This window comes from Chrysemys picta, chromosome 13 (assembly GCF_011386835.1).
Source record: "Chrysemys picta bellii isolate R12L10 chromosome 13, ASM1138683v2, whole genome shotgun sequence".
Lineage (NCBI taxonomy): Eukaryota > Metazoa > Chordata > Testudines > Emydidae > Chrysemys > Chrysemys picta.
The window spans coordinates 51,794,550-51,809,731 of record NC_088803.1 but is presented as its reverse complement, the minus strand read 5'-3'; the positions used below and the strand labels follow the sequence as shown (position 1 = coordinate 51,809,731).

The following is a 15,182-nucleotide window of genomic DNA, read 5'->3' as shown; positions in this document are numbered from 1 at the left end:
GGCTGACTATTCTGGAAGGCAGCGTAGTCTGCTGATGAGAATAGGCGACGAGAAGTCAGAAGGCTTGGGTTCTGATCCTGGCTCTGCCACACGCTTGCTATCTGACACCCTGCCTCCATTTTTCCATCTACAAAATGGGGGTGGTGATTTATTCACCTTTGTAAAGTATTTGAAATCCTCCTAATAAAGAGGCTAAATGCTGTTAGCTACATACCCCATCTCCCATTTTGTTCAATAATAGCCTCCTGTACATTGCTACAGCTCAGAAAACAAAACGAGGGCATTGACATCAAGTGAACCAATGACCTAAAAATTGAGCTTAACTGATGTCGAAGGTAAAATATTTTTCATGCCAAAGAAACTAGAACAGACTGTTCTGTTGTGGGCTACCTGCCATTCCTGAATTTGACAGTGTTTCATTGCACAATAGATATGGTCTCCAAGCCAATTGGTGTTCTTAGAAATTAATCTTGCTTTCCTGATACTTTCTGATTAGAGAGACAAGATGGGTGAGGTAATACCTTTTATTGGACCAACTTCTGTTGGAGGGAGAGACAGCCTTTTGAGATTACACAGAGCTCTTCTTCAGGCCACTGTGTAATCTCAAAAGTTTTTCTCTCACCAACAGAAGTTGGTCCAGTAAAAGACATTACCTCACCCACCTTGTTTTTCTAATATACTGGGACCAGCATGGCTACAACAACTCTGCATACAACTTTGTCTGATTGTTTTGCCAGAAGTAAAAATATTTTGCTACTCTACTTAGTAACTGACACACAAAGGTAGGTAGTCTCACAAGCTAAAGAGGAATAGGTGATTTTTTGTGTGTGGGGAGAATGCCTTTTTAGAAGCATCAAGCTGATGTTGCCAGAACCTGGAACTGTAGGGTTAAAGTATCTACAGACAGACACAACTAGGCCCTAAAGGATGAGAATATATTTCATGGACAGGCAGCTTGAATAAATGGCAATAAGATGTCAGTTTGGTACATGTAATGATAAGCACTTCATAAGCTCAGTGAGGTGATTGTCTAGTAGAGTAGTATACGTGGCTAATAGTAGCTCATAGTCTCACTTTAACAAGTTAAAAAAAAATAGTCTTCTGTAACACCACAGAAAGTATGTGTGTTGATATTAGTCTTGTGCCATGTCAAAAGTTAATTACACGGACGTCACTGCAGGAATTGGGCTCTGAGGGCGATTCAGAGACCCACAGTGTTTAAACACAAATAACTTTGATAGTAAGAGTGGCAGTAAGATTTCTGAAGATCACTCGGTGTAAACTGTTTTGAGTTTATTCAAGCTTTTCCCAGACCATCCTTGAAATACAGAAATCAGAATTACACGTATAAAGTCGCCAAGTTGGAAAAGATCAGCTAAACTGACTTTTGTTGACTCAGTTGTTCAGTGCGGTTCCACTGCAAGAGAGACAAAGGATGAGAGAAACCAGCACATACTACTGGGTTGCCACATGGAGGTTAGCAGGGATGTTTGGTAGGAAATCCTGTAGAATCCATCAGAGTTATTGGAAACATTGGCATGTCGCCAGGCATGTAAGAGGAGGAGGAGGTATGTAAATTTCTTCTTGAAGTATGTGTCAGTGTTGATCCCACTGTAGGGACCAGATATGTTTTGACCAGCAGTGTCTGTCAGAGCTGCACAGGGGTTCCACTGAGCTGCCTCATATTCCATAGAAGGGCATAAAGGGCAGGGTGACTGCCACGCTGCTTCACTTCCCTCTTACCGCCCATAACAGTGAGATGGAAACCAGTGAGTGTTTGACCCACTAGTTCTTAAGTCAGGAAAAATTACTTCTGGTTCTGAAAATCTTCAAAACCACTTCTCATCTTCAATTTCAACCACTGTGGACTGATTACTATGATAGAACCAAACACCTCTTCTCAGACACCCCTTACAGATGCTCTGTCCAACCCTCCCCTTCCCCCACCTCAGCCCCACCGTACTGTGTTTCTGTAGCGGTGGATTCAAAATCTGCAGGCTTCTAACCCTGTCCATCCTGCGATGGACTAATTCCCGTTAAGGACAGGCACAGTAAATGTCATTTTCTGCTTGGGAGAATCTCATGTTCTGAGCAGGTGCTGAGGGTGCTTAGTCTGGACACCTTGCAAATCATGAGATGTGAGGTTGAAACTCCACCTTCTGGGCCCAGACTTCAGATCCAGAGGCAACCTCCAGAAGCTTCCTACTGAACAAACCAGCATCATTTAGCACCCCATCAATCAGACAGGTGACAGTCTACCATGGAGAATACGCCACCAAGAAAAGGCCTGTCACCGAGCACCAGCACCAAAGTTGACCTCTGCTTTGACGACAAAGCTGGCACCAACATCTCAAACACTGAAGTCAAGCACTGGAAGTGGCCACTTTGAGTACTGGAGCAGAAGCTTAAAGCCCTCCCACACAGACAGGCACAGCAGGACCTCTGGGGAAAAGCCTTCCAAGCCACTCACAGTATCGAGGGATGGAGAGAGAGATCAGATTCTCCTGGCAATGATGGCCATACCATTGGTGTCAATCCTGTCCTTGTGGGATGAGGCTCAGGCTGAACCAGGCCCATTGTCAGTGGTGAGCTATCCATCGGCACAGACTCCAGTACTGAAAGCAGCTTATACGTCAGCATCAGCCCTAAGGAAGTTATGCTCCTCACCATCACCAAGGCCATACATTCTCCCTGTCCTCAAGCAAGCAACTGAACATCAAGGCACATTTCACCAGAGCGCAGGCAGCAATATCTGTCTGCTTGAGGAATGTGCTAGTCTGAGTTCTGCAAGGCAACTGTGTAGAGCAACTCATTAACTTTTCTGGTTCTTTGAAATCCCATGGCATTCCCTTTGCATCCCATGACCTGCCCTTCATCCCTCCTTTTCAGGTTCCTCGGCAACACAGGCTTTGAATTGCAAGGGAACTCAGGGAGGATTGCAGCTGCCTCATGTTTTATGCCCTCATATAAGAGCATGAGGAGACATAGTTCCCATATACAGCTCCAATGGACACCACTAGTCAGTCTCTGTCAGAGAGAGAGAGTCTTGTGCATGTAAGGCATGTGCTCACCTATTGCAGGATCCACCCTGACTGCCTACATCTTGGAAAACCACAGTTACTGCAGGGTAAGTAACAGGTCTGTTTACATTCTGTCTTAATGTTGTAGGGCTGCTGGGGGATGGGGCAACCAGCCTGTGTGTGGAGTACGATCAAGAGCTGATCTCATCAAGGAGGCAGCCCATTGGGCTCCTGGATGCATTGGAGCACAATGAGAAGAGCAGTGAAGGGGCAGAAGAAGACCGCTTGCCAGGAGAGGAAAAGGTACTGGTGATCACGTACAGAAGAGCTGTATGTAGGTTTGATTTGAACTACTGATCCTAAAATTAAATGTTTGGTTGACAACTTATGGGCACTGGATCCAACTCCCTTCCAAAAAATACCTTGTAATTCACCACCATTAACAAGAAAGGTCTCGGGATGAGCTTGAGTAATAGCTTCTCTTTGGAGAAGGGCACCCTGCCACCTTCTAGTATGTGACCTACACATTCACATTGGTGCTAATAATGAAGTTATCACTGCTATAGGTGAGAGACGGACTGCCAGAAGTTAGCATTATACTTTTAGGGCTGAGGAGTCCTCAAAAAGAGGTTGCTATATATGCAGAACCTCATGGTGGACATTCACTGTAGCTGTTGGAATGTGAAGATGTATTACAGGGAAACTGGAACTCCTTTTGAATTTTTATCTGCATGTAGAGCAGCATTCAAATGGGAAGTGGACTCTGTGGCTCTCAGAGCCCACACTGCACAGATAGAAGTACCTTATCATTGAGCCACAGAAGCCCTGCAATGCCATTGCACAGTAGGGTTAGTAAGCGTCTTCTATGCTACTGCTTTTCCTTAGACCTCTTCTAGAGAGAGAATAGTCTCTAACTGGGAGGTCTAAGTGAAATGATACATTTCTGATCAGGCTGGTTTCCTCCTGCTGTTCCAGAAATGAATTTTTTGCAATTAGTAATGGAGTTACGTTGGAGTAGCCTGGTTTCCTGTCTCAATATGGCCCCTGACTCCATTACACGAAGGAATAATTTTACTGTTCCTGCTAATCAGTTTTCTTTAACACTGAGATGTCTCTTATGAAATATTGCTTTCAGGGTTATTTCTTGTGCACAGAGCTGTTCAATATGGGGTGCCATTTGCCAGTCGGGGGGATAAGCCCCCTTCAACTGAACCAGATTGATTCATTACTGGCTGTATCCTTATTTCTCATTCTGTAACACAGCATTACTTAAATCACGTTAATTAAAAAGCCATAGAGTCGTTGTGTTTATCCTGCTCAAACTCGCACAGCTTTGAGCATCACTAGGCAATGAGAATTGCAGTTATGAAAGAGAAGAACATCAATGGCCGGTTCTTAAACCCAACATAGCTTGAGGGTATTTTTCTCTTCTAAATTTAAATCTGAAAAACAACTCTGAACAAAGATCTTGGTGAATGACACAGTAAATATTCAGCAATCATACACAAGCAGGCAGGATTGTATTAGTACCCTGCTGAATATGCAAATATTTTCTTCTGGGAGTGCTTGCTCATATCGATTCCATTGTAGATGTGCACACACCCACGTGCGCGGTCATCAGAGATTTTTGCCTTAGCGGTATCCATAGGGCCGGTTGTGTCACCCCCCGCCCCCCCTTGAGTGCTGCGCTCATGCACTGATATATCAGGTGCTGCCCGGTCCTATGCCCTCTCAATTCCTTCTTACCGCCCGTGGTGGTCAGTCAGAGCGCCTTTCCTTGCTCATCAAGGACTTTTGGTTTTCTTACCGTGGACTTTGTGCCTTTAGGCTGTCTACAGAGTTATTTTTAGTGTTAAGTACTTGTTTGTTTGCAGTAGTTAGTGTTAGTAGTTAGGTCCCAGTGCGGACTTTGGTCCCAGCGGGGCATGCCCTGGTCTCCGGGCTTTAAGCCCTGTGAATCCTGTAACAGGCCTATGCCTGTTAGCGACCCCCACGGTAGCTGTCTCAAGTGCCTGGGGAAGCACACATTAGAGAGGTGCCAGATTTGTTAAAAACTTTCGGCCTTGCATGCAAAAGGAGAGACGCATCAGGCTCAGAGCCCTCCTTATGGAGTCTGCCCAGCGTCTGAGCTGTCCCGCCATGAGTCTCCCAACACCTCAGCATTGGTGCAAAGTGCGCCACCAGCACTGGGGCCCACTTGTCACCGCTCTGCGTCGCTGGTTCCAGAAGAGGGCTAAGAAGCATGGCTCCCTGGCGCTGACAAAAAAGGGCCAGTTAGTAGTAAGCAAAGAGCCTGCCCCAAGCTGCCTGCCTACCCTGGACCCCCGCAGTTGGCCCTCTCCGGTCGGGGCCGTCAGCCCACTGAAAGGTCCTTCTCCGACTCCTGCAAGTGGGACTGGACCGACTCCCCTGCCAGCACCAATGCCTTCAAGAGCCCAGGTGTCGAAGGAGCACAGATCTCGGCTAAGGATCCCCAAGAGGGCAAGCCAGTCGACAAGGCTCCCTAGAGAGCGGTGGAGTGCCACTGATCCCTCGAGATGATGGTGCGCTCTCCACCTCCATACGGCCGGTTGCCAGTGCCATCGTTGAGATCAGTGGGGACTTATTGTTGGTCACCAGCTCCATGGTCACGGTCGCTGTCATCTCGATGCAGCTCGCCAAGAGGGAGGTGCTGGTCCATCTATTGGGCCCAGGAATTCATCACCCTGGTGCAGGAGGGCACTTCAGCGGCCCTCTGTGCCCTGCAGATTGCGTGGGATGTGGCGGACTTGGCGTCCGGGGTGGTGGCATCCATGGTGCTGATGACGCACAGCTCCTGACTTCAAACTGCTGGGCTCTCCCAGGAGATGCAGACCTCCATTCAAGACCTTCCTTTTGATGGGAACAGTCTGTTTTCTGATCAAACGGATGCGAGGCTGCATGGGGTGAAAGACACCAAAGACACCCTCCGTTCGCTGGGCACACATGCTGCAGTAAGCTGTTCCAGCTGCCCCCACCACCAAGGTCGTGGCAATCTCATTCTGGACCTGTCAGGAGAAGGGACAGGGACACTACATTTGGTCGTTGCTGCCCTTCTGCCTCCCGCTCACCTGCGCAGCCTAGCCAAGCTAAACATTCGGCAGGGCAGAAGCGCCCATTTTGATGGCGCGATCAAGAGCGATGCCCAAGCCAATTCCTCGGATCTGCTGCTGCTTTTCCTCAACCTCCTTTTTCCCTACCTCTTGGCCTGCTTGCGGGTTACGTCGGACTGTTGGGTCCTGGACATAATAGCTTGGGGCTATACCCTGCAAATCCTCCTCCTCTTCCCCCCTCCCATCCCCACTTTCCCGTCCCTCTTCAGGGACCCTTCTGACGAGCAACTCCTTGTTCGGGAGGTCGCCAACCTTCTGTGTCTGGCGGCTGTGAAGGAGGTTCCTCGGAACATGAAAGGAAAGGGGTTCTATTTCTGGTACTTCCTAATCCCGAAAGGGGGCCTCAGACCCATCCTGGACCTGTGCCGCCTCAACAAGTCTCTCAAGAAGTTGAAGTTTCGCATGGTCTCCCTGGCCTCCATCATTCCTTCCCTGGATCCGTGAGACTGGTATGCCGCTCTCGACTTGAAAAACGCTTATTTCTATATTCCCGGGGCACAGGTGTTTCCTCCGTTTTGTAGTAGGAGGGCACCATTTCCAGTTCACGACGCTACCCTTTGGCCTCTCTTCGGCCCTGAGGGTGTTCACGAAGTGCATGGTGCTGGTGGCTGCTTACCTGAGGCATTGGGGGGGGGGAGGAAAGGGGGGACACCTGTTTCCATACCTTGATGACTGGCTCTTTTGTCCCTGAATTGGTGGCTGGACCCCAAGTCGGTGCTGCAGGGGGTCCCCTTTGCATCGCCATTCCTGTCGCTGACTCTGGTCTCCAACACCTCGAATCTGGCCTGTGGAGCCCACTTGGGCGAACTCGGCACCCAGAGCTATAGGACGATCTAGCCCTTCATATCAATATCAGGGAATTCAGAGCGGTTCACCTGGCCCGCCAGGTGTTCTTGCCCCAACTAAAGGGCAAGGTTGTGCAGGTCCTCACGGACAATACCACTGCGATGTATTACATCAACAGGCAGGTGGGGCCAGATCCTCAGCCCTGTGTCAGGAAGCGCTCAGCCTTCGGAACTTCTGTGTGTGGCATGCAATTCATCTGATCACCACCCATCTACCTGGCTCCAAGAACATCCTAGCAGATCGCCTCAGCGGGACCTTCTCGTCTTGCCACGAGTGGTCCCTCCATCCGGAGGTGGTCCATGTAATTTTCCAAAGGTGGAGAACTCCCCAGGTGGACATGTTTGCGTCCAGGCAGAACAGGAAGTGCCACCAGTTCCGCTCCATCCAGGGGTTTCACGTATGCCTTTCCACTGGTACCATTGATCAACAGGGTCCTGGTGAAAGTCAAGCTGGACAGGGCGAGAGTTATCCTCATGGCCCCGTCAATACTGGTTCGGCATGCTGTTGGATCTTTCGGTAGCTGCCCCTCTTCCACTGCTTCAACCAGAGCAGCTGTCGCAGAACCAAGGCAACTTGCTGCATCTGAACCTGGCGGCACTGCTTGGCAGTTGCATGGCTGAGCGTGGATGAAAAAGCTTGTTTGGCTCCTGTTCAGCAAGTTTTTCTTGACATCAGGAAACCCTCGACCAGGGCAACCTACCTGGCAAAATGGAAAAGGTTCGAGTATTGGGCCTCGGAACGGTGCTTTCGGAACGAGCAGACTTCGCTGCAGGACATCCTGGTGGACTACTTGCTGCATCTTAAGCTTCAAGGGTTGTCCTGCTCTTCTGTCAAGGTCCACTTGGCAGCCATCTTGGCGTTACATCCCCCGGTTCAGGGCAGGTCCCTCTTTGCCCACCCCATGACGGTGTGGTTCTTGAAAGGGCTGGAGGGCCTCTACCCACACGTCCGGGAGCCGGTCCCACTGTGGGACCTGAATCTCGTGCTGTCCAGGCTCATGGGTCCCCCCTTCGAACCCTTGGCTCCTGCTCCCTCCTACTCTTCTCCTGGAAGGTTTCTTTTTTGGTCGCTATAACGTTGGCCTGTAGGGTATCAGAGATCAGGATGCTCACTTCAGAACCGCCCTATATGGTTGTGTTCAAGGACTACAACTTCTTCAGCTGCACCTGGTGTTTTTGACTGAGGTCATGACCTAGTTTCATACTGGCCAGGATATATATCTACCAGTCCTTTGTCCTAAGCTTCATGCATCAGATGAGAAGTGGAGTCTACACACCCTGGACATCAGAAGGGTGCTGGCTTTCTACATAAATAGAACAAAGCCGTTCTGTAAGTTGACACAGCTGTTCATGGCAGATAGGATGAAAGGTCACCCAGTGTCCACTAAGAAGCTCGTCCTGGATCACAGCCTGTATCCACCACTGCTATGAGCTGGCTCAGGCGTCATCGGCAGCCTTCCTGGCACAGGCGCTGATCCACGAGATCCGTCAGGCCGCGACCTGGTCGTCCGTCTACACGTTCGCATTGCATTACATACTGACCCAGCAAGCTCGAGAAGATGCTGGCTTCGGCAGAGCAGTGCTACAATCTGCGAGGTTGTGAACTCCGAGCCCACCTCTGAGAATTCTGCTTGTGAGTCACCTACAATGGAATCAACATAAGCAAGTGCTCAAAGAAGAAAAAACGGTTACTTACTTTTTTGTAACTATTCTTTGAGATGTGTTGCTCATGTCTGTTCCATTACCTGCTCTCCTGCCCCTCTGTTGGAGTTGTCGGCAAGAAGGAATAGAAAGGGCGTAGGGCCATCAACGCCTGATATACCAGTGCATGAGCATGGCACTCAAGGGGACAACACAGCCAGCCCTATGGATACCTGTAGCACAGCGCAGACTCACCCCTGCAGCGCTTCCTGCTGGTTGTCCTCGGGAATTAGCTCTTTGACCCAGGAGTGCCCTCTGCAGGCCAGTGATCAGCTTGCTGTTGGCCCCCGTGTCCCTCCCGGACCCTGGTGCCCTTGGCTTGGGTGCTGCCCCCTGGCAGTGCCCCACTCTCTCTGGGACTCCCCACCCGGTGGAACCCCCACCCCCTATCCCCACATCGCCTCAGTCGTGGCTCCTGCCAGTCACCGTCTAGCCCCTGCGCCCTGGGGTGGATTGCAGTCTATCAGCCAATCATCACAGGCAACAAGGGCTTTGGACTGGCTGCCTTTACCCACCCTCAGGTTGCCCCTCTGCAACCCCAATACCTATATGGGCCTAGGACTAGGCCCTGCAGCCTGGGGAGTTGCTGGCCTAGGGCTTCCCAGCCCCCAAGGCCTTTCCCCAGCCCTGTCTCACTCTAGGTCCCCGGTGAGTTCACTGCAGCCAGGCCTGTCTCTCTCTCCAGTCAGAGTGAGACTCCTTCTGCTTGAGCTCCTGGCTCAAGCCTTTATAGGGCTAGCTGGGCCCTCATTGGGGCATGGCCCCCGCTGAGCCTGCTTCCTCCCAATCAGCCCAGGCGTCTTGCCCTTCCACAGCCCTCCTCCAGGGCAGTTTTAAACCCCTCAGGGCAGGAGCGGGTGACCACTCCGCTACACTACCACTAAGGCAAAAATCTTCGATGACCGCGCACGTGGGCGTACGCATCCCTACAATGGAATGAACATGAGCAACACATCTTGAAGAACAGCAGTTACAAAAGGTGAGTAACTGTTTTTTAGTCACCATCCTGAAAATGCACCGTCTGCCACGTTCTCAATAAGTTAATCTTTTCTTGGGCAAGCAATGAGAAAATAAGTCATTCGATATATCTGCTTTCTCAAAAGGAATGTGGAGACCTAAAAATTGGGGATTTCCCACTGCTTCATCAGTGTCGCTCAGATGGGCGTTTTCATTATCTTTGACCCTGCTTATACTACTAAGGGAGAGTCTGTTGCAATTAAAATATTGTACCCCTCTCCACACTTCCCTAGCACATCCATTCTCCTCTGGAACCTTGTCTAGAGTCACAATTTTAAGGAAAATTTAACTAGTGCAGCTCACCCTCTGCTAGCACTGGTGAGAGCTCTAGGAGTAGAGCTGCCATCAGTGTTTTTACCATTGTCACCTAATGCTGTTCTGACTGACTTGGAAAGGTAAAGTTTCTGCATGACTGCATTTTAATATGCTAGGCAGTGTCCTTGTCTGATTTATCTGTTGAAAGGAGGGAACTCAGGGTCGGGGAGGGAATCAAAATCCTATTTTTTAACATTTAAATCAATCTTTGATTTAAAAAAAAAAGATTTAAAAAAAAGCCTTATTTGAATTTTCAACCATCTGCCTTAAGGTTCAGTTTATAATAAACTATTGTCTTCTGAATAAATAAAATAAATTCAAAATGTTGAAAAGGATCAGTATATTAAGAATTACATATGCTTACAGTTTTCATCACAGCAGATTCATGACCCAGTACTCTACAGTCTGCTTTATGAAACGCTGGAAATATAACTGGATAAAGACTCTTCATAGCCTGGATTAAGGCATGACTTGTTGGTATTCCTTAAAACTCAGTTCTCTTAAGGCCAGATTTGCCCTCATAACCTTTGTGGGCACAGAATAGTCCTTGGGAGGGAAAGAAAGCTAAACCATTAAGGAAGGAACACAGTTTCTCTTGATGTGAACTTTTGCAGTGCTTTGTCAGCGAGTTGTCCAGTTCTCTCTCTGCATTGTAAAAGATGTCTATACAGGGAATATTTTGAATTCGTTTTGCATACAATGGTCATTTCAAAATAAAAAATAAGATTGCCTTACAGAGAGCAATCTCCACAGGTTAGGTTTATCTCTAATTTCTATAGTTCTTTGATATGAGGATCTCTGGAGGAAGTAGGAAGGAACAAAAGAGTGGCCTCTGCCTCACTCACCCACTGTAATGCCAACATCATTTTCTAGTTAGGCCATTCCACACATTCAAATGAATGTGTTCTTCCTCTCTGAACTGCCCCATATCTTATTTCTTTGTTCCTCTGCTTCATTCACTGTCTTCTGAATCATCCAGTAGGCGAGTGCCTTTCCAGAAACCCAAATTTATATGCTTCATTGACAGTTTGTCATGATTTGCTTTGTCTCCTTGGAGTGATGTCACTGTGGGGGATTAACTACCTTTATTACAGAAAATGACAAGAAGGGGAGGGGACAGGAACAAAATAAACTAAAGCCTTTTAATGCTGTCCTTACAGGCAAAACGTTTATCAACACTCTCCCTTCAGTACGAGAAGAGGTTAACAGATGAGCAGAAAGGAGGAAGAAAGAAAATAAAAATAGTCAACAATCTGGTATGTTTGTATTGAACAGTTTATCTGAGATAAAAAGGCTGTACCAGATATCTTACATATTTTATAGGCGGTGCATGTAGCAACATCTGTAGTTAAAGTTGCCCAACAGTTTCCAGTATAAGACCCTATTTCCAGTTTTCTTATATCTTGGCCAAACTTAAACCAGAAAATTTCCATGATGAGTGTCTGACTCAGATTGAATTTTTGGGAGAATTTTCAGCTACAGTGGTCCACCCATTTCCAAAAATTAGATTAGGGGAAAATAAGTTGTTTTGCCCATGTAAAAAACCAAAATCTTACAACCATTGAAGAAAAAAGCTCTAGCACCTTCAGGCTTTGGAGCCAGGGACTTGAAATTTGGCAGGGATGTCTCCCAAGTGTTAGAGATGTGCCCTTTCCATTCCTATGAAAATATGTCCAAATTTGGACAAGTTATAAGCACCTGAAAAATCGGAGTTTGCACAAGTTCAGTAGAGGTTGGTTTGTCAGCTAAATTTTCTGAAGATTCTGTCTGTATTGAGCATGCTCATAGTCTAAGGCCAATAATGACCATTGTGATCATCTAGTCTGACTTCCTATGTAGCACTGGCTGTAGAATTTCACCAAATAATTCCTAGAGCAGATGCTTTAGAAAAATATCCAATCTTGATTTAAAAATGGTCAGTGATGGAGAATCCACCGTGACCCCTGGTAAATTGTTCCCATAGCTAATTATTCTCATAGATAAAAATTTATGCCTTATTTCCTGTCTGGATTTGTCTAACTTCAGCTTCCAGCCACTGGATCGTGTTATACCTTTTTCTGCTAACTTTGAAGAGCCCATTACTAAATATTTGTTCCTAGGGCTGTTGATTAATCACAGTTAACTCATGCGATTATTTTAAAAAATTAATTGCGGTTAAAAAAATTAATTGCGATTAATCGCACTGTTAAACAATAGAATACCAACTGACATTTATTAAATATTTTTTGATGTTTTTCTACATTTTCAAATATCTTGAGTTCAATTACAACACCGAATACAAAGTGTACAGTGCTCACTTTATATTATTTTTTATTACAAATATTTGCACTGTAAAAATGATAAACAAAAGAATTGGTATTTTCCAGTTCACCTCATACAAGTACTATAGTGCAATCCCTTTATTGTGAAAGTGTAATTTACAAATGTAGAAGTTTTTTTTATTCCATAACTGCATTCAAAAACAAAACAATGTAAAACTTTAGAGCCTACAAGTCCACTCAGTCCTACTTCTAGTTCAGCCAATTGCTAAGACAAACAGGTTTGTTTATATATACGTGAGATACTGCTGCCTGCTTCTTATTTACGTCGTCACCTGAAAGTGAGAACAGGCATTCACATGGCACTTTTGTAGACGGCGTTGCAAGGTATTTACGTGCCAGATATGCTAACTATTCATATGCCCCTTCATGCTCTGGCCACCATTCCAGAGGACATGTTGATGATGCTCGTTAAAAAAATTTGTGACTGAACTCCTTGGGGGAGAATTGTATGTCTCCTGTTCTGTTTTACCTGCATTCTGCAATATATTTCATGTTGTAGCAGTCTCAGATGATGACCCAGCGCATGTTCATTTTAAGAACGCTGTCACTGCAGATTTGACAAAACGCAAAGAAGGTACCAATGTGAGATTTCTAAAGATAGCTACAGAATGACCCAAGGTTTAAGAATCTGAAGGGCTGTCCAAAATCTGAGAGGGATGAGGTGTGGCGCATGCTTTCAGAAGTCTTAAAAGAGCAACACTCAGATACGGAAACTACAGAATCTGAACCACCAAAAAAGAAAATCAACTTTCTGCTGGTAGCATCTTTGTGAGATGATGAAAATGAACACGTGTTGGTCCACTCTGCTTTGGGTCGTTATCGAGCAGAACCCATCATCAGTGTGGATGCGTGTCCTCCGGAATGGTGGCTGAAGCATGAAGGGACATATGAATCTTTAGCGCATCTGGCACGTAAATATCTTGCGATGCCGGCTACAACAGTGCTATGTGAACGCCTCTTCTCACTTTCAGGTGACATTGTAAACAAAAAGTGGACAGCATTATCTCCTGCAAATTGTAACCAAACTTTTGTCTGAGCGATTTGCTGAAGTATGACTGAGTGGACTTGTAGGCTCTAAAGTTTTACATTGTTTTATTTTTAAATTCAGTTATTTTTTTGTATATAATTCTACATTTGTAAATTCACTTTCATGATAAAGCAGTTGCACTACAGTACTTTTATTAGGCGAATTGAAAAATAATATTTTGTTGTTTTTTTTACTGTGCAAACATTTGTAATCAAAAATAAAGATAAGTTGAGCTCTGTACACTTCGTATTCTGTTGTAAAAGAAATCAATATACTTGAAAATGTAGAAAACATCTAACAATATTTAAATAAATGGTATTCTATTGTTGAACAGCTCTGTTAATCATGCAATTAATCGCGATTAATTTTTTTAATCGCTTAACAGCTCTATTTGTTCCCCATGTAGGTACTTATAGACTTAAGTCTATAGACTTATAATCAAGTTACCCCGTAAGCTTTTCTTTGTTAAGATAAATAGATTAAACTCCTGGAGTCTATCACGATAGGCATGTTTTCTAATCCTTTAATCATTCACATGGCTCTTCTTTAAACCCTCTCCAATTTATCAACATCATAAGAAAGGCCGCACTGGGTCAGACCAAAGGTCCATCTAGCCCAGTATCCTGTCTTCCGATAGTGGCCAATGCCAGGTGCTTCAGAGGGAATGAACAGAACAGGGAATCATCGAGTGATCCATCCCCTATTGCCCATTCCCAACTTCTGGCAAACAGAGGCTAGGGACATCATTCCTGAATTGTGGGCACCAGAACTGGACACAGGATTCCAGCTTCGGTCACACCAGTGCCAAATAGAGAGGTGAAATAACCTCTCTACTTCTACCCCTGTTTGTGTATCCAAGGATCACATTAGCCTTTTTGGCCACTGCATCATGCTGGAAGCTCATGTGCAGCTGATTAGCCACCACGACCCCCAAATCTTTTTTTTTTAGTCACTGGTTCCCATGATAGTGTCCCCTAGCCTGTAAATATGACCTACATTCTTTGTTCCCAGATGTCCATGTCTACATTTAGCTATATTAAAATGGTTCCAGCTCCTCACAGATTCTATGTGCTGACCAGATGGTGCATCTACCATCCCCACAGGGCAACAGAGACTGAGCAGGACTTTCCCTGCAGCTGCTCCTAGCAGGGACTCTTTGTGCTGCAAGGCATAGGAACTAAGATGTCTTTCCTTTGTTCTCAGTGTTGCTTTCCCTACTGGCACCCTAGCAGAAACAGCCTGACTCAGATGCAGAGTAGTGAAGAACAAAGGGACAAGTTGGAAGAGATGCAGAGCTAGGGGACAAGGGCAGGAGCCTGGGTGGAAGGGAATTAGGAGCGGGAGCCCCAGGAGAGGTGAGGAATGATAAGAGCAGATGGGGAAGGGGGGGAGAGTGGGGAGCAGGATGGAAAGAACAGGAGCTGAGTGTGTGGGGAAGTATAGGAGCAAGGTTGTCGACATCCAGGACCTGCAGGAGAGGAAATAGCATCGAGGTACAGAGGCAGTTACTGGGGAAGGGGGAATAGGAGAAGAGGAGGACAGGGAAAGGCTGAGGGGACCGGGGCAGAAGGGTTTCTTATCTCTAGAGCACAATCCCCTACCAAACCTGGAACTGAACCCATTATTGCTGAGATTCATCATTCCTTTGCTGTCTGGCAACTAGCTGTGAAACTTACTGGCAAAGTGTGTCTCCTTCCCCCTCCAGAGGCATGTCCCCATAGAAGATATTAGCCGCCTTCTGCTACTAGTTATTTCAATTAGCTTGAGTGGTAGAGGACTGCGCTATGGGTCTAAAGATCCTAACT

At 46.5% G+C, this 15,182-nt stretch overlaps 1 protein-coding gene across 25 annotated transcripts in view; it reads left to right on the top strand.

Annotated features, from left to right (window-relative positions):
• The window catches only part of RTEL1 (regulator of telomere elongation helicase 1), a 98,982-nt gene that overhangs the window by 56,863 nt on the left and 26,937 nt on the right, over positions 1 to 15,182 (top strand). For all 25 annotated transcript variants that reach the window (XM_065566243.1, XM_065566244.1, XM_065566253.1 and 22 more), the window contains 2 exons: positions 3,169 to 3,323; positions 11,190 to 11,285. In XM_065566243.1, coding sequence (XP_065422315.1) covers positions 3,169 to 3,323; positions 11,190 to 11,285 — 251 coding nt within the window. The remainder of the gene's footprint in view (positions 1 to 3,168; positions 3,324 to 11,189; positions 11,286 to 15,182) is intronic.